At 39.9% G+C, this 23,230-nt stretch overlaps 2 protein-coding genes across 2 annotated transcripts in view; both read right to left on the reverse strand.

Moving 5' to 3' along the window:
* Positions 1-23,230, reverse strand: part of LOC127519203 (uncharacterized) — a 386,503-nt gene that overhangs the window by 246,162 nt on the left and 117,111 nt on the right. The gene's annotated exons all lie outside the window — the stretch shown is intronic.
* On the reverse strand, positions 7,046-22,809 carry LOC127519200 (uncharacterized). Its single transcript, XM_051906746.1, has 3 exons — positions 22,609-22,809; positions 8,734-8,861; positions 7,046-8,337 (listed from the first exon to the last, which is right to left on the reverse strand). Exon 3 carries the CDS (start codon positions 8,324-8,326, stop codon positions 7,289-7,291), a length of 1,038 nt encoding a protein of 345 aa, XP_051762706.1. The 5' UTR covers positions 8,327-8,337; positions 8,734-8,861; positions 22,609-22,809; the 3' UTR covers positions 7,046-7,288.

Here is a 23,230-nt window from a genome sequence, read left to right on the forward strand (position 1 = left end):
CCTTTCATGTAGTGTGTAACATAACTCTAAGTGGATGAAAACATCCTGCAAAGTTTTAAATCTGAAAGTGCACCGTATATAAAGTTATTGTCTCTCAAAAGTAAGAGTCGACTCACAGTCAATTAAACGAGTCGTTTGTAAAACAAAACCCAAGCCATTTTGTTGTGATGTCACAGCGAAACATTATCATATTGCCCGCCCACTTATTGTGTGCGCAGACGCCAAGGAAAATTCATTTTTTCAACAATACAACAGCAGTGCAATCTTTTGTTGTGTTCCCTCCATTTTACTGAAGACTGCTTCTCAAACCTCGGGGAGTTTAACGCAGGATTCACAAAACGCTTGGTCTTAAAATATGGATTAATGCCCAGTTTATTTGGACCAGCTTGCTCCTCTGAATCTCAACCTGTAAGTATGATTAATAATTAATGTTTATATTTTCTAGCGATAGTTCAAAATTTGTAGTTTTGTATGTTATGTTGTGTAATGTACACCCTAATCTGTCTCCTGCTAACCGGCTAACTCACGTTTCTGTAGTTCTGCTATTCAGATGTGGGTCCAATATTGTCTAAAAATGTGTGGATTAATGCAGCTTGTCTGTCTTATTACTTGGAGTAATGATCAAGGATGGAGCACGACTTTTGTTTACAAAGTCTAATGCGTTATCAGCTATTCACAGTTGTGCTCGGGTAACGTGGGAGTTTACAACATACAAAACAAACTGTTTTTTTCCTTTGCAAACTGTTTTTTACTTTGTTAATAGTTATGATGAAAAAGTCTGTACACATCTGACCTAAATGTTTATCTTCTGTTAGAGGTTTTCAGCTTGGCATTCTGATACAGTTCCCACAGGTGCACCTACATAAAGTATAACAGTAACGCTGCTATCATGTCTTATAAATAACGCAAACTAAGGTGCTACTTACCATAGAGAAACGTCGTACTCCAGTCGTGATTGCGAATCAGTTTCTGGTTGATCGACTACTTCAGACATTTCATCGTCAGACTCGGGCTCGAACTGATACGGTAAAATCGATGCTATCTTTTCTGTCCATACATTGTATACAATGTCTTGCGAATTGATAGCTGTCATTCAGTTATGGCAATGGGCGTGCAGTGCATCGCAAAGGATTGGGCCATCTGACCAATCAAAGCAGTGTAGGCTCACGGATAGGAGGGGTTTAGAGAGACTGATTCTTTGATTCTTTTATGGTTTTCCATAAAACAAACTGTTATTAGAAAAAAAAATCTGTTGTTTTCCACAAAATGCAGCGCGATCCCCGATCAAGATTTGAACGGCTCTCTTGCACTTTAATAAACAAAAAATACACCACAAGATCTCACAGTCAGTGCCAGAAATTTCCTCAACAAATTATGTGCAATGAGCTGATTATTTTTACTATTGCGAAGTAAGAGGAATGAAGGGCGGAATGAAGAGGAATGAAGGGCGGAATGAAGGGCGGAATGAAGGGCGCTCCTCTTTCGCGTGCGTGTGAAGTGTTTGCAGCCTGGTGACTTCATTATCTATACACTTTAAAATATTAAGCTGTATTAGGAATTGTTCTTTTGCGACGTCTCTTGTTTTTAGTCAGCCTCCGATGCTCATGGGGGCTGGGAGAGTTCAGCAGCTTCATGGTGGGGGTGCAGGACAAAAGGTGTAAATCGCGCATCAGCAAGGGAGACAAAGAAACCTGCTGATCCAGTGCGCTGGCAAGAGAGACGAAAATAAAAACTTATGTTCTTACCTTGTTGCTTGTAGGCTGTTTTTATTGTTTTAATTGTACACGGCAATTTATTTGGCAATACAAATGTAAAATTTCACAAGAATAAGATTTTGTATTCCTCTTTTTATATAAAATCGCACAGGGAACAAACACCTGGAATAAATAAATATAGGCTACTGTCCTGAGTCTTTACCTTGAAAAAAAAGCAATAGGCTACTACTTAGCCTAGTTAGTAGGCTATTATTTATTTATTTATTTATTTATTTAGTCATTTAGTCAACAAAAATGTTTCAAGTCTTTTTAAAGCTATAATAAACTCAACTCAACTCAGCTTTATTTATATAGCACCACTAAAAACAACAATTGTTGACCAGGGTGCTGTACAGTATAACAAACTAACACCATGTACAACATAAATTACAGAGCAAAACAAACCAGTCACAGCACACATCAATGACAATTAAAAGCCAAAGATGGGTTTTGAGTTTTGTTTTAAACTCATGTAGTGTAGAGGCAGTTCTAATAAAAACAGGTAGACTATTCCAGAGTTTTGGTGCAGCAACAGCAAAGGCTCGGTCTCCTCTTGATTTCAGTCTAGCCCGAGGAACGTTTAACTGTCTCTGGTTGGAAGATGTAAGAGACCTTCCAGGATTAAGAACAGATAGTAAATCAGTAATATATACCAGAGCTAGACCATTCAGAGCTTTAAAAACCAGCAACAAAACTTTAAAATCAATTCTGTAACGAATTGGGAGCCAATGCAAAGATATCAGTACCGGGGTAATATGCTCTCGCTTATAAACATATTCAGCCAACACTGATTTGTTTGATATGGATCTGTTTTGAAATTTCTTGTTTTTCTTCCGTTGCTTTATCATTTATCCGTTGGTTATCATTATCAGTCATCTCGGTTTCATGAGTGATTCACAAAACCAAACGTGTGACCAATCTGCTGTTTCTCAAGCATAAAGAAAGGAAAAACAAAGACTGTCACCGAACATCAGTTAAGAGCAAATATTTACAATGTTGTCATTATCAATTAAAAATAAACAATAAACATGACAGAAAATTAATAACAAAGATTGTTTTCTGATCAATAAATGTACATTTCAAACAAAATATGTTGGCTTGAAAAGGCCACCCCGAGCCAGGTCTCGAACTCAGATCTCTCAAAGCACAGCTGCACCATGTGTCGTAGCATTATCCACTGGCCTATTTTCACTGTTGTCAAGACACGCATGCAAAGCCTACTCATTCATGCAGCCTATCAGGGAAAACTACGCTATCACAAATGTGTTTTATCTGTAGCCTATATAATTCACATTTCTATTTTTTACATTTTTTTTACAAGAAGAAAATAACAATACATAGGCCTATTAAAAATATATTTTTAAAAATATAGAAATAGGTATTAGTACTGCATTAAAGCGCAGTCCATGAAAAAGTAAACACAATTTTGACATTTACTGTACTGTTTGAATTCATTCTAAACAGCACATGCTTACACGAATGCTTACATTTACTACATGTGGTTATGTGAATGTGGTTTTTAAAAATCTTTTGATAGTATTTTTTTAATCTCCACATGGTGCAGTTGACTGCTACTTGCGAAAATGAGCTGTGGCAAGAGCTCTTTTCAGTCATGCATTCTTTTCCTCATGATTATTTTCCCCTTTTGCATTCTGCGGTAATAGTATGAAAAAGGACAACATATACTGCATATTTGTGGTCTGTTCTCCCAATTTAATTTGCGATATATCCCATTAATAATTCACTGGAATGAACAAAGAATATCTCGGTTTTCTCCTCAAATCCTCACGTCTCTTTCCAGATTTGTTTTTGCAGGTATATACAAAATGACAGAAATCACTTTGGAATAGTATCACACAATTCTGAAGTTCATTAACATTTTTGATTAAGGCAACGTATGTGTCAGGAAACACAAACTCAATTGCAAGAGGTGAGTAAAAAGTTGAAAACCATTTATTGACAAATAAAGATGGCAGGTGAAGAAATAAACAACAACCAGAGCGGGTGAATAATGGACACTGTCCAATAAAGCACAGAGCACCACAACACCTTTATGATCACTGTAGATGAATGTCCACAATGTCTCTTGTCCTTGCAGGTAGATGTCGGACGAGATGCAAGCGACAGGAATCCAGGAAGTATATACCACAGAGGAATCGGAGTTCAGAGAAACAGCACAGGTAAGTAGCATGAAGAGTTTCGGGTAGTCCTAGTCGTAGACCAGACAAGGATGGTGTGTGTGATGCAGGCTTAAATGCAGGAATGGTGATGAGATGATCGAACGAAGATCAGGTGTTGATGATTAATATTCCAGAGAAGGTGAACGACATGATGAAATGAGGGTGGAGCCTAGCGATTCCATGACAGTATGTTACATAATACAGATATATATTACTACAGTGACATTTAACCTGTCCATTATTGCTGTGGAAAAATTGTGGAAAAAAAATTGTGGAAAAAAAATAATTGTTTGCTAAAGGTAAGTTTGACATATATTTCATATTTGACATGCAATAATTTAGAGAGGAAATAAGGTAGGAGGACAAGTTCCTCTATATGTGAGCTGTATCTGGATCAACTTTTGTGGTGATTGCATAAAGAAATCAAAAGTTACAGCATTTGGAACCAAGGTAGCCTTTTTGCTTATCTGTTGGCGCCCCCTAATGGGCATTTTTAAAATCGTTCTTTCACGTGGAGTAACTCATGATAGACACATGGGATCTTGTTTATCTTGGACTCATTTCGATCGGGAAAATCCAGTGTAAGTAATGATGTGCCATTTTCTACAATCAACGCATGTTTCCTGATGTTATAAGTGGAAAAGCCAAGTGATAGCTACATTTTAGTTTCAGTTGTGCCTGTGGAGTTTTATGTGTCGTAATTGGTTTATTGGATTATGAGGTTAGACTCATTTTAATCATGAGAATCTGCTGTAAATAATGATGTCCAGTTTTCCACAATCAGAGCATGTTTCTTGAAGTTACGAGCCAAAACATGACATAAATGCTGCATCGGTTTATTATTTACATATGGGTCTTGCGGAGCTTCACGTACAAAAAATTGCTCAAGTGTAGTCAAAGCCCAAAACAATTATGCCCGTTGTATTCTACTCCGTAAGACCTTTCAAATAACATATCACACATGATTATCTGAGCTGTATGATGCTTTTGACACATTGGATTACATAGTACAAGAAAAAATTTAATAAATTAGGAATTTTTTTTAATTATTTTTCAGCAAATAACTCAGCAGTACTTAGGAGTTAATCAAAGTGGATACATTTATTGTAAAGTTCAGACTCTAAGCTTTCAAATGACACCTATTTTGTGATGATCTAGGCAGGAGTTTTAAAAAATATGATTATTAATTTTTTTATAGCTAGGTGGCGCCCGCGGGCGGTACACTCCATTTTAGAGTGATGACTCAGCACTTGTTAAGAGTTGAACAAAATGCATTAAAAAGCTGAGTTTCTATGCTTTAAAATGATACCTATTTTGTGTTATTCCTGTCAGTGGTTGCTTAGTAATTTGATTATGAATTTTTTTGTGGGGGGTGGTGTCCTGCCGGCGGGACACTTTGGGCTTAAGGGGTTAAAAAAAAAAATGTATTATTGCATTCATAGAGTGAGACTTTCTTTGATTGTTTACAGCTTAACGGAGGTTACACCCGTAATTCATGCAAAGCGTCATGGGCCGTAGGAATAAGGTGGATAGCAGTGCAGCAGCTTCTAACAGCAGCTCCAATGACACAATGATCTTACCAATTACCGATCGGCTCTTTTATTTAGAATGTGGGACTTATTCTGTATTGAGCATTACACTTTCTCCCATTCTTAAGTAATATGAGTGCACCGTCTTTGTGTATCTAAAGTCTTTGGCCTTACATTCAGTAACCTCTGATGAAGCAAAATCAGACAAAATGTCAGCCTCTGTACTTTTGTTTTTAAAAGAAAAAAAAGACTTAATTGAGCTCTTTGTTGTTTTGATTTGATACAATAATTGTTTTTTTTTTTAGTGCCTTTTTTGGTCCTTCCGCCCTTGCCCCTGAGGAGGTCTGTACACGCCACTGATGAAGATAAACAAGGGGATTAGCACAATGACTCTAGCATAGCATCAGTCAGACATTAGCAATAAATATCAATATAACACACAAACACAATTATCTTATTTACTAACAAATGAAGATAGAAACACTTTTCAGCATTGATGCACACAATGCAAGTATAAAATTCTCTGAACTCAGTGAATACTCTCAGCAGTGCAGTCCCATGTCACACACGCACCCACTTCTCCATCTTTAGTGAATCTGCGCACAATGGAGCGCTGCTCGTGGTCATCGTGTGCGCTCAGGAAGTGTTACACAACATCAGTTTATCTTTCCATAAGATAACGTAACTCTTCCATAGCCACACCCAACTTAATCGTTTGTATTTTATGCATCTTGCACATTTTATTCCTTTATCATTCATGGTATTCATTTAGTAGTTGTGTTAGTTAAACTTGTTTGACTCTTTTGACTTTATATGACACTGACTTGTTATTGCATCACTGGAGCTGCCGGTAGAAGCTCCTGCACTGAAACTATCAAGTGTTCTGAGAAGCACACTTATGACTGCACATGCGCATTGGCTGGTCCGGCCTAGAAAATCATGCTATTTGAGCATAAGAAACAGTTCATTTGGGACAGTTCATGTAAGATCTTGTTGTATACTTGAAGTACAAGTATACAACAGGCTGAATTGACTCCTTTGACCTTGGCTGTCTTGGTCAGCTAGAAGAACAGATATATGTTTTAACACATGTTGGAGGCCTTTTTGAAATCTTAGTAAACAAGTCCATATTTCATCTCTGGAAGCCGGGCTAAATGAGCAAGCACTGTTACTGCTTACCTGGAATGGGCCAGACCCGACAGTCACCTCTCAGGTATCAAATACAGACATTAGAATACATGAAACGAGCACATCCCAGTAATCAGACTGGTCATTTCTATAAGTAAAATCTCACTTGAAGTAATTAAAAATCATATAATATATAGCAGGATAAAATGTTTATTATTGATCAATACCTTTATTATATTCACTCATTATAAATCTCTCAAAAGGATATATCTACACATACTGAAGAGACAAGGGATTCCAGAATCTCCCCCTTCATTACATCTACACTAATATAGACGGAACACCCATTTTTTTTCTTGTAAAACTTTCCAAAAGCCCAATTTTGCCACCATATTGGAAGATTTGCAGTTGGGTTGCATGTTTGAAATTTTAAGAAACTTCATGAGATTTAAAGTATGATTCTGCAAGTTTCTTTTAATCATAAACACAAAATTTCAATAATAATGACAATAATGGATTGTGTTGTCATTTGTAGTTACATTGACTATAACTGAAATATCTCTTTGCTATATTAAACAATTCCAGCCTCATTTTAAGCAATGCATGCAGATATCTAAATAATTACTTGATAAGTATAATTAAGGTATATAATTGAAGCACTTGATTATCTTTGGAGTTAAACCATCCTGATATGTTTTCATGATTGTGTGGGTGGCAGCAGGTCTTCAGTTGGACGGATAGGACGATCTGTAATCTTTAAATCACGGCAGAACAACACTTGTTCTTGACCAAGACCCAGTCTGTACTGCCACAGATATACAGACTCATTTGGCTTCAGATCAAATGTGAGTTCTTCTTCCTCTTCAGTCATTTCGTTCCAGCTTTCGTTTTTAGTGCTGACATGTGAACCTCCATATTCTGCAGAAAGGGAGAGGTGCATTTTCGTAATTAACTTTGAAAGCTCTCCAAATTTAGCTGAGGCTGATATGGCTATGTTCCAGTTGTGTGTGATCTGGGACATCTTCTCCTTATTGTATCCCACCTTTTTAGTGATTTTCCTTGTCCATGTCACTGGTTTATTACTGTGGTCATTAGTTATAGTTTTAATATTCTCCCAAATGGCAAAGGCTGGGCCTATAGTTACTGACAGCCCACCAGGGAGGAAGTTAAGAACATCAGGATGAACAGAATAGACTTCAGGGTGATCATTACTGCTGAGGTTGGTACCGGTGTAGAACTCAACTCCCCACTTTGAGCCTGGCTTGAGGAAGGAGAAGTAGCCTTGTACGCCCCAGTAATAGAGACCGTTTCTGAAGTCGGGATGCAGGTCGTATTCTTCAGCATCTGAGTCTTGGCTCATGTTTGTTGTTCTTCGATACCTGCCTTTTTCTTGGAAGATGATGAAAAAATCTATACCAGTTGAGAGGTAGTGGTCTCCACCCTGGCAGTTGGGATGAAGGCTGTAAACTACAGCATTGCTGTCTGTCGTCAGGTCCCTGACTCTGCGGTACTCATTGCCCTTGATGATGTAAAAATAGTTATCCGAATCACCAAGGTAATGGTCTCCATTTTGGCAGGAAGGGTGCAGACTTCGAATAGAGATGGCTGAACCTTTATTTAAATTTCTTGACTGCAAAAAGCTGCAGAGATCAGAGCGGATTATATAATAATACCAGTGACCTACTCCACAGATGTCAGTGCCTTTTGCTTTGCTCTTGGGAATAATGCCGTTCATCGTGCCTGAACCTGCAACACAGAATAAATTCAATCTCCACACCAAATGAAAGCTGTTATTTTAGTCCTTCTACAGATTGATCTCATTGATTACTAAAACAGCTTTATATATGTGGCAGTATGCTATCAAAAGCTTAACACAATGGCAATTATGGCACTAAATAGACTACGCCACCCCGGAAATTGGCCGGGGACCCAGAGGTACATCAAGCACACAAAGCACACAGATGCATAGCTTGGCTAAGTCAGATATCAGACAATGATGGAACATTTCACACAATTAAAAAAACACACACAAAAAAAAAACATTCAGAATAATACAAAACTGGTCACTTTAATATACAAACATTAAAATGAATGCATCAACCATACAACATGTTACACACCCACACGGACACACAATTTTACCACTTCAGAACTGGGGAACTCGGGCTCTCTCACAGCACAGAAGCGAAACCCCCGTTGTGAACACTGCAGACTGACAGCCGAACCACCACCACACACAGAGGACTCTGGCTAGTACTGGCACCCCAATTCTGTAGGGAAAAGAAAACAATATGAGACACAAGCAACCACACACACACACACGTATATATATACACTTTCCACATAATGATATGATGTTTTATTTACAAGGTTCGGGAGGAACAATGTCAGATAATCAGTATTCAACATATCTACCCAATCAGCATGAGTGCAGGCCTATATATAATCACAGTCAACTCACCCATGCATCCTCAACAGTTTTCAGCATCCCTCCACCACCTCGTCTCCTCACACTCACCTGGTTACTTCCTAACCTAAAATCAGTTCACGTTGCTGACCAATCATCGCCCACTCACTACAATTTTTGGCCCATGCCATGGCATTCCCTCTACCATCCTGATTCTTCTCGATCTTAGCTCTGAATTTAACAAAGTCTGCCATGAAATACTAATCTCTCGCCTTTCTGATATTGGTATCACTGGTTCAGCTCTTTCCTGGCTCATTTCCTACTATGCTATCCATTTCATCGCTATGATGATGACATTCAAATCTACCTTACCACCAGCTCTGATAAGCTATCCCTGCCTGACTCACTTACTGCATGCATCAGGGATATCAAGCATTGGATGTTGTAACGGTCACTTAGAGCATTTTACAGTAATTTGAGGTAGAATGTGAACTGCGCACGTGCATTGTGTGCGCGCGTCTGTAAGAGAATGCGAACAGTGCAGGAGAAGAGATAACCGCGCTTTCCCTTTTATTTTCCTTTTTCTGTTTGTGACCTAAGTTGAATGTTTATTTGTATCCTTTTCTCTCACTCATCCCCATGTATGCGGACGAGTGTGACGATGTATACGTCATTTTATTAAACCCGGGGAAAATACGCCAGCTCTCGCTTCATGTGCATCATTTTCCTCGAGCTCTACACATTCTCTACACATTTGTTTTTCTGGGCAATAACATTTCAGCTCTGCTTTACAAAGTGGCGCCCGAACAGTTTGAATCTACCAACGTTGTCTCGTTCTCTCCTGCCGGTTACGGATTATCGACGGACATGTTTGTGGTTCGATGTGTTTTCCAGGCAAGACAACTAAGGTTAGCTTGCTAACCGCGGAGAGCGCGTGGAATTCAGTTGATGGACGTGCGATCACGTTTCGCGGATTTTCTGCTGTTTAAAGACTTGTATGAGATTGACTGGAGCTGCAAATAGTGCAGGTGAACTTCATGCTGTTTTGTTTCGTCTAGTTGGTCATATTTTTCAACAGGACGGACAGTTTATTGTTCCTTGAATTCAGAACTCTGTTTGAAGAGACTTAAGAAAGAAGAAACACTTGGAATATTTATTTTGATTTTTTTTTTCTTCTTCCTCTTGGAAAAACGGACATTTGTTTTGTGTTTTTGCCGGATTGCACATTTTTTTTGAGGCGACTACACAAGCCTTTACCGTTCGACGTCACGTTTTTTTTTCCTTCTTCATCTCTTCACGTGGCCTGATACTGTGTCTAAAAAAAAAAAAACTGTCATTGGTTCTTATCTAAGTTTGTATTGTATTTTGTGCATCTTCTCTGAGAAATTGTTTATATTGTTTTAACAGAGACTGTACAGGTGCACATTAATATTTCTTCAGCAGACAAACAGGTTTAATGTACTGTATTGTGCTTATTTTCTGATTGATTCATTGTAAACTGTGCATCTGCATATAATATTTTGTTTTACTTTTCTGATTATATTTCTATAATTTGCTGAATATAGATTATACAAGATGGCTGAAAATCGTGACCTACTTGATTTACTGACATGTTCTGACTATTTACCAAGACAGAGTACATCTCAGAGAGAGGATGGAGACTTACGGTCTCAGGTTCAGTTCCTACAGGATGAGGTCGCTGTACTGCAACGCTGTCTCCGTGACTCGCTGGACCTGCAAAAGAGTGTGATTGACTGCATGAGTCCAGATAACGGTACCGTTCCTGTTGTGTCACGCCCGGAATCTTGTCCTTTAGCCGCTTCTACTCCGTATGTTCGAGGACAGGCTCTGATGGGTGATTCAAGGTCAGTTTTTCATAATGCGCCTCATGTATGTACACCTGCAGTGTCTCAACCAGCTTCGGCTGATTTGTCAGCTACGTCCAGGGTCTTGGCCTCTGTCCTCCATCAGTCACGTCTTGAACCTGTAATATTCGACGGTGAAGGAAAGACGAGTCAGTCTGTCGACATATACAGGACTTCGTTAGATCTTACTGATTCCCAGATGATACTGGAGCTTCCCCGTTTTCTCTCCAAAGAGCCAAAGAAGTGGTTTAATGTCCTGAGTTCTCATGTTTCCACATGGGCCCAGTTTTGCGATCTGTTTAGGAAGGTTTTTCTGCCTTCTGATAATCAGGAGTACATTATGAGAGGTATCCTGGACCGATGTTGAAAAATACAGGGTAGAGCTCTATGGTACTGCAGTAACATCTGTGATGGACCTTCTTTTACATGCGCATGAGCTACATGCAGTCTTGGGTCCGTGTGGTTCTTATGCGCCCCAAATCCCGCAGTCGGTTCCTGTCCCGAGGGAACTTTATTGCTTCAAGTGTTTGACGCCGGGGTTTACTTCCCGTAACTGTCCATCTTGTAGACTCCAGAGTAGTCCAAATGTACGCTCAGGAGGTTCGCCCAGTCGACACACTGAACAGACTATGGAGATGCAGAGCTCAGAACGTCAAGGTAACATGTTTCGTACGGTGGTTGCGGACCCGGGTGCCTCAGTTAGGCCCAAGTCGGGAAACTTCGGGGGGGGAGGACGTTTCAGAGAGGCAATCCTCCCCCGAGACAGTAATTGAGCCTCACTTATCTGACTCATCTAAGTCCACTCAGCTTGCTCTTGGTCATGTGGAAGACGTCACATCTTCATCTTCCTGGAACACACCTTTCCGTGTTCAGGTCAATTTTCACGGCCAGGTACTTGAAGCTACCCTGGATACGGGTGCTTCCATTTCAGCTGTGCGAGAGGATGTTTCAAAAATTGTTCCTGGGGGGACTTTTAAGACAACAGTTTGGTCTGCGCCTCCTTTACAGCTTGCAGATGGGGCACTGTGTTGTCCTTTGGGTTTGGCTTGGCTACAGTTTAGTTTCATGGGCCAGCGCTTTTACCATCGTTTTGCAGTCATCAAAAACCTTTCAGCACCACTCGTCTTGGGCATGGATTTTATGATGAGAGCTTCTGTTGTGATTCAGGTTCCTTCCAGAACGGTTGTTCTGGGTGATGTGCCAGAGGTCTCAGAAGAGCTGGAGGGAGTTGACTTGATGTCACCAAGTCACGGTATACTTGGTTTAGCGTCCAGTTCTTTTAGTTTGGCTACAAAAGTGGATGAGGCTGCTCTAAATGATGGTGAAAAAATTAAGCTTGCTGAGTTGTTGAGATCTTTTTCTGATTTATTCGATGGACATCTAGGCCATACATCCCTTGTTGAGCACAAAATTGACACAGGTCAGGCCAGACCTGTCCATCTTGCTCCATACCGTACCTCATTTGCGAAGAAAGAACTGATTGAGAGGCAGATCGACATGATGCTAGCAGAAGGTATTGTGGAACCAGCATCAGGGCCTTGGGCTGTACCAGTTGTCATCGTTCAAAAGCCTTCCGGTGAACCAAGGTTTTGTGTAGATTATCGAGGGCTGAACCATTTTACGATGAAAGACTCGTACCCACTTCCGAGAATAGATGAGTCCCTTGATTTTCTAGCGAGAGGAAATTTTGTGTCCACAATCGATCTAGCCAGGGGCTATTGGCAGGTGGCCGTGGAGGAATCTTCAAGGCCTAAGACTGCTTTTATTTCTCACCGTGGGTTGTACCAGTTCCGTGTTCTTCCTTTTGGCCTTTGTAACGCCCCAGCCACTTTTCAGAGGCTTATGAACATGGTTCTGACAGGCCTTATCTACAAGTCGTGCGCAGTTTACCTTGATGATATTGTGGTTGCCTCGCCCACGTTTGAACTACACCTGATAAACCTTGAAGAGGTCCTGGCTAGGCTTAAGTCTGCTGGTCTCTCAATCAAGTTGGAGAAGTGTCAGTTCTGTAGGAAGGACCTTACCTTCTTGGGGTATCGGATCACAAAGGACGGCATCCTACCCAATGAGGAAAAGGTGAAGGCAGTTGTTGATTTTGTTACTCCAGTAAACGCCAAGAAGTTGAGACAGTTCTTGGGTCTGACAAGTTACTATCGGCGATTCATTCACGAGTATGCACAACATGCTGAACCTCTTTTTGCTCTTACGAGGGCCAGTGTACCTTTTCTGTGGACCCAAGACTGTCAAAATGCTATGGATTTCCTCAAAAGTAAATTGACATCTGTGCCCATCTTGAGATTTCCACAGTTTTCACTTCCATTCTTCATTCACGTTGACGCGTGTGATGTCGGTCTGGGAGCTGCTTTGATCCAGAAGGATGAGGAAGGAAGAGACTGTGCAATTGCTTATGCCAGCCGTGCTTTGCACAAATCTGAACGCCCTTACTCTACCCCCGAGAAGGAGTGCCTAGCGGTAATTTGGGCACTTGAGTATTTCAGACCGTACATTGAGGGACTGCACGTCACAGTTTTTTCCGACCACAGCAGTCTGAAGTGGCTGATGTCAAGACTAAACCCCACTAGCTCGGTGGTCACTTCGGTTACAGGATTTTGATTTCGAAATTATCCATAAACCTGGAGTGTCCAACAGTGTTCCCGACAGTTTATCCAGGAACCCCTTATCTTCTTGTGGTCAGCCGCTCGACATTCTACCTGATTGTGCTGTTCTTGGGAGTCTGGACCTGCGTTCCTTGCCGTCTGTGTTGTTTACAGACCGGGATCATTTGAGAAGTTTACAGCTGAACGATCCAGACGTTGGAAAGCTGTTCAGGGTGTTGGAGGATGGTGAGAGTATATCTCCAGAAGAAGATCCTCTGTATGTTGTTCTTGATGGTCTTCTGTATCACAAAGATCCAAAATCGTCTTGTACCTTGCACCCTATGAAACAGTTTAAGCTGTACGCTCCTCAGACTATTAGGAGGTCTCTGTTGGAGTATTTTCATGATCATCCCACTGCAGGTCAGTTGGGTGTGACTAAAACGGTGGCAAGGCTTAAACAGAGATTTTTCTGGCCTAACATGCTGTCAGATGTGAAGCAGTATGTGGGTTCATGTGCCATCTGCCAGTTCACTAAGCCTTCCCAGAAAAAAACCAGGTGGTTTCCTCAATATCCCTGGGAGTACACAGGGGTGGACTTCGTGGGCCCTTTGCCCCGGACGCCGAGTGGTAACGCGTATATCCTTGTGTTCGTCGATTACTTCTCGAAGTGGATCGAAGTTTGTGCTGTGAGGGAAGCTACAGCTCTTGTTGCTGCTAGAAAGCTGCTCAGTGAAGTTTTTTCCTGGTATGGTTCCCCAAAGTACTTGATATCAGACCGAGGTTCTGCTTTTATGAGTGATCTCTTCAAACACACAGTTTCTGCTTTGGGTACTGAGCACAGGTTTACAACAGCTTACCACCCTCAGACCAATGCCACTAGAGCGAGTGAATTGAATGCTGAAAACGGCCATCAGAGCATATGTTGGGACCAAGCATACTTCTTGGGATCGGTTTTTTCCTCACATTTGTTTTGCCTTACGGACAGCTCAACATGAGAGTACTGGACTGAGTCCGTCAATGGTGTTGTATGGCCGAGAACTGGACACGCCCTTGGATCTAATTTATCAACCTGATTATCCAGGTGTGACTTCTTTGGATGCCCTGAAGCATTCACTCCAGGAGGCTTCGGATCATGTTAGGTTTTTTTCTGGAAGCAAGTCACTCTAAGAAAAAGCGCCACTATGACAAGAGGTGTCGTCTCGTTTCTTTCTCCGTTAATGATCTGGTGCGGGTTAAGACTCATCCACGGTCGGATGCATCTACGAATTTTGCTGCCAAACTTGCGCCCTTATACATAGGTCCTTACTGGGTCACAAAAAAGTTGTCTGATGTAAATTATAGACTTACTGATGTGACCACGGGGAAGGATGCTGGGGTGTTTCATGTGGTAAACATGGAACCTTTCCGTACGTGGGATTCTGGTAATGTATCAGAGGTTGTGCCTGTGGAGCCTCCTCCGGAAGTTCCAGAGAACAGTACCTTGTTGGGTGATGGGGGCTACTGTCATGAAAGTCCGGGTTTGTCGTCTTGTGAATTTCCTATTAATGATGTCGGCGATCTCTTGGAGTCTGATGTGAGAGTTTCTCTGTCTGATTTATTTGATGATGTCAGTGCAGAAGGAGGGAGCGAGTGTGTTGATCCTGCCATTTCCTGCGATTGGACTTAGCAGTTGGATTTAAAGTAAGCATTGGATTGTGGTGTGTATTTTGATTTCTACACCGCTGTAATAACATGACACCATACTATACTGTTAATGGTTTTTGTTGACTGTTTCTAAGTTAATCAATGTTGTGTTTTGTTCTTGTGAACATAATATAAGAAGTTATCCTGTAAAATGTTTTTTGCCATGGGTTTCTGAAATGCCTATGTATTTTTTTTTTTTCTCTGCTTGTGACCTTTTCTTTTTGTGTCCTTGGTCAGAAGGGTTCCAATGAGTTAAAGACTGTCATGTATGTCAGTATTTCTCATAATTTAGCTTGACTTTTCTGTGAGGTCTGAGTATTTACAACTATTCATGTATGAAGTTGTTTATTTCCTGTATCTTCACGGTGCTGTTGGCTGAGGACAGCCAATTTTTCCAGGGGGGACTCTGTAACGGTCACTTAGAGCATTTTACAGTAATTTGAGGTAGAATGTGAACTGCGCATGTGCATTGTGTGCGCGCGTCTGTAAGAGAATGCGAACAGTGCAGGAGAAGAGATAACGCTCTATCGACTTTGTACTCTTTTCCCTTTTATTTTCCTTTTTCTGTTTGTGACCTAAGTTGAATGTTTATTTGTATCCTTTTCTCTCACTCATCCCCATGTATGCGGACGAGTGTGACGATGTATAAGTCATTTTATTAAACCCGGGGAAAATACGCCAGCTCTCGCCTCACGTGCATCATTTTCCAAGAGCACTACACATTCTCTACACATTTGTTTTTCTGGGCAATAACATTTCAACTCTGCGTTACAATGTCCTTGAATTTTCTTAAACTAAATAATAACAAAACTGAAATATTGATGATTGGCTCTGCTACCTCAGTCAAAAGGATGGACCTGTCCTTTGAAATTGACGGGGTTCATGTTAAGCCTTCTTCATCTGTCCATAATCTTGGTGTCTTTTTTGACTCATCTCTCATATTTCTTCTGTTGTTAAAAACTCTTTTTTCCATCTTCGTTATATTGCACGTCTTCAATCTTCTCTCACTCTAGCTGATGCCGAAATCTTAATTCATGCATTAAATACATCACGTCTGGATTATTGCAATGCTCTATTTCTTGGTCTGCCTAAAAATCTCATAGCAAGGTTACAGTATGTTCAAAACTCAGCAGCAAGAGTTCTCACCTCCACCAGGCATTCTGCTCACATTACTCCTCTACTGCATGATCTTCACTGGCAACCTGTGGCATCACATATTCACTTTAAGATATTACTTCTAACATTTAAGGCGTTAAATGGTCTTGCGCATCCATATCTGTCTGACCTACTCTACTCCTACTCCCCTGCCCGGTCCCTCAGATCATCTGAGCTTGGTCTTTTGTCCATTCCTCGTTTTCGGCTGTCCACTGTAGGTGGTAGGTCATTTAGTGTTAATGCTCCTAAATTATGGAATTCGCTACCCCTTACACTTCATAATATATCATCTTTGCCTAGCTTCAAGACTCCACTAAAAACGTATATCTTTTCAGTATGTATTTTGGATAATGTGGCTATATGTAGCCTTATGTGTTTGTATTGTGTATGCAAATGTATAGCACTATGTGAAGTGACATTGAGCTATGGAAAGGCACTATATAAATAAAACTTCTTCTTCTTCTTCTATTTTTGCAACACAACTTATCATATCACTTTGATAAGACAATCTTATTTTCCTGAATAATTTTGAAATGCTTCTTTGGTAATTGATCAAGCAGACTTGCTGGAACATTTTATCTCTAAAGATCCCTAACATGTCTTCTGAGTAAAGAGTAACTGCTGAATTTAAGTTTCAGAGGAGTACTCATTCATGCTGCATATATATATATATATATATATGTGTGTGTGTGTGTGTATATATATATATATATATATATATGTGTATGTGCATATATATGTGTATATACATGTGTGTGTGTGTGTGTGTGTATATATATATATATATATATATATATATATATATATCATGTAAGTGTATGTGTATGTGTGAGTGTATGTATGTGAAGTCAAGTCAAGTCACCTTTATTTATATAGCGCTTTTTACAATGTAGATTGTGTCAAAGCAGCTTTACATTGGTACATTATTTGGCTGCACAGCAGCTCTTAAAAGAATAGTGTCAATGCAGGCAGATCAAAGCACTGTTGAATATCAAATGTCAAGTCAAATGTCAAGTGTCCCCAACTAAGCAGGCCAAAGGCGACAGCGGCAAGGAACCCAAACTCCATCAGGTGACATCAGGTGGCAGACAAGTGGCAAATAGGTGTTTAAATGGAGAAAAAAACCTTGGGAGAAACCAGGCTTAGTTGGGGGGCCAGTTCTCCTCTGGCCAACAGTGCTTTGTTACGATTCAGGTAGCTATCATAGGTCTGACAGGATCACAACATTCAAAGTATTTATTCCAGTTCCATCCAGTTGAGGACTGTATTCATCACGGCGGTATGGACGGTTGTTGAGGAACTGTGTCGTGGCTGTCGTGTCGATGAGGCCTTCAGAGTGGATGATCTAGTTGATTCAATCTCTGCTGATACTTCAGGGCTGCGTTGTGGTCGTGTCAAGGCGCAGGTCCTTGGTTTCACCTGGATACGGCCCGGATCCGGTTGACTACGGTAAACCTCGGGATAACCAGAAAGACTAATATTAGCGTAGATGCCATTCTTCTTCTGATGTAACGAGTACATCAGGTGTTATAGGAAGTGTTCCCGGTTCCGGCTGACCTAATTTATGCAGCCTAATAATCCTTTAACAGATTTGAAAATATAAATTGGTAATGTGTTATGTGTATGCCAGGTTAAAGAAATGCGTTTTTAGTCTAGATTTAAACTGACAGAGTGTGTCTGCTTCCCGAACAATGCTAGGAAGATTGTTCCAGAGTTTAGGTGCCAAATAGGAGAAGGATCTACCGCCTGCAGTTGATTTTGATATTCTAGGTATTATCAGCTGGCCTGAATTCTGAGATCGCAATAGACGTGAAGGACTATAATGAATTAGGAGCTCGCTCAGGTACTGGGGAGCTAAACTATTTAGTGCTTTGTAAGTAATTAGCAAGATTTTAAAATCTATACGATGTTTAACAGGAAGCCAATGCAGTGTTGACAGAACTGGGCTAATATGGTCATACTTCCTAGTTCTAGTAAGAACTCTAGCTGCTGCATTTTGTACGAGCTGTAGTTTATTTATCAGGCGAGCAGAACAACCACCCAGTAGAGCGTTACAGTAATCTAGCCTTGAGGTCATGAATGCATGAACTAACTGTTCTGCATTTTTCATTGAGAGCATATGTCGTAGTTTAGATATATTTTTAAGATGGAAGAATGCTTTTTTACAGATGCTAGTAACATGGCCTTCAAATGAAAGATTGGTATCAAAGAGCACACCCAGGTTCCTAAGTGACGACGAAGACTTAACAGAGCAGCCATCAAGTGTTAGACAGTATTCTAGGTTATTACGTGAAGAAGTTTTTGGTCCAAAAATTAGAATCTCTGCTATGCATTCTGTTAATTTTGTGAATTGGTAAGTTTCGTCAGGGCACGAAGAAATATAGAGCTGAGTATCATCAGCGTAACAGTGAAAACTAACGCCATGCTTCCTGATGATATCTCCCAAGGGTAGCATGTACAGAGTGAACAGCAACGGTCCTAGTACTGAGCCTTGTGGTACTCCATACTGATTTTGTGATCGATATGACATGTCTTTGTTTACTACTACAAACTGATAACGGTCAGATAAGTATGATTTGAACCATGACAATGCAATTCCACTAATGCCAACATAATTTTCGAGTCTATTTAAAAGAATATTGTGATCAATAGTGTCAAATGCAGCACTAAGATCCAGTAACACTAATAGAGAGATACAACCACGATCTGATGATAAGAGCAAATCATTAGTAACTCTAATGAGAGCAGTCTCAGTACTATGGTACGGTCTAAATCCTGACTGGAAATCCTCACAGATACTATTTCTTTCTAAAAAGGAACATAGTTGTGATGATACTACTTTTTCTAGTATTTTTGACAGAAAAGTGAGATTTGAGATGGGCCTGTAATTGACTAATTCTCTAGGATCAAGTTGTGGTTTTTTAATAAGAGGTTTAATAATAGCCAGCTTAAAAGTTTTTGGTATGTGTCCTAGTGATAAAGATGAATTGACGATATTAAGAAGAGGATCTATAACCTCTGGAAGCATTTCTTTCAATAGCTTAGTCGGTATAGGGTCTAACATACATGTTGTTGATTTTGGTTATTTAACAAGTTTAGACAATTCTTCCTCTCCTAAAGCAGTAAATGAATTGAATTTTTCCTCAGGGACACTACAATGCACTATCTGACGCGATACCGTAATAGACGGTTGCATGGTTATAATTTTTTCTCTAATATTATCAATCTTGCAAGTAAAGAAGTTCATAAAGTCATTACTGCTGTGCTCTTTGGAAACATCAGAAGTTGAAGATTTATTTCTTGTTAATTTAGCCACTGTATCAAATAAATACCTAGGGTTGTGTTTATTTTCCTCTAAAAGTTTTGAAAAATAAGCAGATTTTAAGGCCTTTCTGTACTCAATCATTCTCTCTCTCCACGAAATGCGAAATACTTCTAGTTTTGTTTTCTTCCAGCTGCGCTCCATTTTTCTGGCTGCTAACTTTAGGGCCCGAGTGTGCTCATTGTACCATGGCATTGGATTAATTTCCTTAATCTTTTTTAAGCGCAAAGGAGCAACTGAGTCTAATGTGCTGGAAAAGAGAGAGTCAATAGTTTCTGTTACATCATCGAGGTCTTCTAAGCTTTCTGGTATGCTAAGGCGATGAAACTGATCAGGAAGATTATTTATAAAGCAATCTTTAGTGGTAGAAGTGATGGTTCTACCATATTTATGGCATGGAGGCAGTTTAGCCGCCTTGACTAAATGTAGTATACACAAGACTAGATAATGATCTAAGATGTCATCACTCTGCTGCAGAATTTCAACAGCATCAATATCGATTCCATGTGACAATATTAGATCTAAAGTATGATTACGACAATGAGTGGGTCCTGACACATGTTGTCTAACACCAATAGAGTTTAGAATATCTGCAAATGCCAATCCTAATGCGTCTTTTTTTATTATCTACATGGATATTAAAATCACCAACAACAAGGACTTTATCTGCAGCCAATACTAACTTCGAAGGAATTATATTTGAAAGACTTTTAACTAATACTGTAAATATTACTATAGATTACAGCAACACCTCCCCCTTTGCCTTTCTGACGGGCATTGTGTCGATAATCATAACCTTTAGGACTAGATTCATTTAAAGTAATGTAATCGTTCGGTTTTAGCCAAGTTTCTGTCAAACACAGCACATCTAGATTATTATCTTTGATAATATCATTAACAATAAGTGATTTTGAAGAAAGGGATCTAATATTTAACAACCCGAGTTTTATCATTTGTTTATCAGTATTATCTCTATTTTTTTATTTGTTGAACATCAATTAAATTTTTACCATTAAATGGGTTTGGAAGTTTTTTGTTTTTACTAATTCGGGGTACAGACACAGTCTGTATTTGAAAATATCTAGGTGTAAGAGTTTCTATGTGTTGGGAGTTATCTGAATTTTCTGACTTCTGTAACGTGAGGCAGCTAGCAGACGGTCGGTTTAGCCAGTCTGTCTGCTTCCTGACTTGGGCCCCAGTTTGTCATGTTTCAGTTCTAAGACTATGTGCCATATTACTAGAGAGAAGAGCAGCACCATCCCGGGAGGGGTGAATACCATCTCTTTTCAACATGTCAGGTCTGCCCCAAAAACTTTTCCAATTGTCTATGAAACCTATATTATTTTGCGGACACCACTTAGACAGCCAGCCATTGAGTGATGATAATCTGCTAACTATCTCATCACTCCGACGAACAGGAAGGGGGCCAGAGCAAATTACTTCTCCTGACATTGTACTTGCGAGTTCACACACCTCTTTAATGTTCATTTTAGTGATGTCCGACTGGCGAAGTCGAACATCATTAGTGCCGACGTGAATAATAATCTTAGAGTATTTACGATTAGCATTAGCCAGCACTTTTAAATTTGCTTTGATGTCAGGTGCTCTGGCTCCCGGCAAACATGTGACTATGGTGGCTGGTGTCTCTATTTTCACGTTCCGTGTAATAGAATCGCCAATAACTAGGGCACTTTCAACAGGATTCTCAGTGGGTGTATCACTGAGTGGGGAGAACCTGTTTGATGTTCTTATTGGAACGGAAGAGTGGTGTTTTCCGCGGCTAGGCCGCCTCACCGTTACCCAAGTGCCCTGCTGCACGGGCTCTACAGCCGGAACCGAACAATGTACAGAGTTCACTAAGCTAGTCGCATCCAAAACAGTATCTGAAGCCCTTGCATTCTTACTATCCTCGATTAAAGTTTGGATGCGTGTCTCTAATTCTGAGATTCTCTCTGTCAGCCTGACTATTTCCCTACATTTATGACATGTAAATCCCTCGTCGCTGACAGAGAGAGCTATGGTAAACATGTGGCAAATGGAACAGGTAGCAATGCTGGGAGAGGATGACATGACTCACCGTGTTTGTAGACTGATCCGACTTACCACAGCTGTTTGAAGAACGCGTTGAAAAAGGAGCACGCAAGAGACTGTTAACAAGTTAACAAGCTAGCGCTGCAAATGCAAATGCGTTGTAACAGCGATTTAGATTCAAAGATTACAAGCTAGCGACGTCAGATTAGTGTGGTAGGCAATATAACATATAAGGTAATAAAAAAAAAATAAAATAAAAAATAAGCAACAATGAATAAAAGTAAGAAATTCAAAACAAAGCTATACGGAGTTACAGACGCAAACCAATCTGAGCAGCGAGGCAGACAGGTATGTAACCCTCTTTGTCAGTGTGCTCCCACTAATATCTCTGTGTTGTGTCTCTGTGAGGGTGTGGATCAGTCAAAGCAGATCATCTTTCTTTTTATGAGGCTCTTTTTCCTCATCAGCCACTAAGCAGCAAACAGCAACATCTCCACATTCATCACAGAACTGCCACAGCTTTCCACAAGAAACCCAACTGTGTCACTGATCAACATCAAAATAACAATACACTGCAAATTATAAAAGGAAATAATATAGCTGTGGCTGTAGTTAAATTAATACTAAGCACATGGTACGCAAACTCACTAAAAATAAACTAGAACATATGACAAATAAAGATAAATGTCTGATGTATCCAAAATACAAAGAATAAAACCCCAAAATACCCAAATAAACCTCAAACACAATATAATATACAGAAAATATATGCTCTGTCACATGGAATTTACAAAACATTCAATAATATTACAAATATGAAACCATCCATCAAAAATAATCACACATATACATTAATAAACATCTTAACAACAATATATTTCTTTAACTAGCATGTATGGTCAATATGATTAAAGAAATTCAATAGATATCACAGAGAACAGCGAGAACCCTCCTTACCTTCCCCAGGGACACAGAACTGTGACTAAGCATTCTTCTTCATCTTCTTAATGGCCGTTCACTCAGGAGTATTACCGCCACCGGCTGTATATCTTAGATGGGTGATACGTGTTGTGTTTGTGTATGAGGATGTATTGCTCCACCCTCCCTCTGCTGGAGCTGTGTGTTCAGCTTCCTCTCTGACTCCTCATCCTCCAGGATGGGCAGAAGCACCACAATCCCCATACATTATATCCTGTGCTCTCATCCTGCATTCTTTAAAAAGGTTAAAACAGCCCTATATGTCTGAGAATCTCTAAAACCCTTTCCCTACAGGTCCGTGACATTTACTGGTCTGTCCTTTATATTATTAAAAAGACTTCTACATTGATCATCATATTTGTTTATCTAAAACATCACATTCATCACACATACCATTTTCATGCTTCTCCCATTATTGCAAGTGAGTTTAATCCTGTGTGTCCCAGTCTTAATCTAGAGATCATTACTTCTTCCTTTCTGTACCTTTGTCACGTCTAGTTTTGGGTTTTGTTCATGTTCTTGTTTTCATGTTTCATGTTTATGATTTCATGTTTTTTTAAATGTCTCCCTTAGTCAATGGCATTTACATGCACCAAAATAA

This window comes from Ctenopharyngodon idella, chromosome 9, assembly GCF_019924925.1.
Source record: "Ctenopharyngodon idella isolate HZGC_01 chromosome 9, HZGC01, whole genome shotgun sequence".
Lineage (NCBI taxonomy): Eukaryota > Metazoa > Chordata > Actinopteri > Cypriniformes > Xenocyprididae > Ctenopharyngodon > Ctenopharyngodon idella.

What these genes read in the sequence shown, in the direction of transcription:
- LOC127519200 (XM_051906746.1), bottom strand. Translation starts at nt 8,326, where the DNA reads ATGAACGGCATTATTCCCAAGAGCAAAGCAAAAGGCACTGACATCTGT.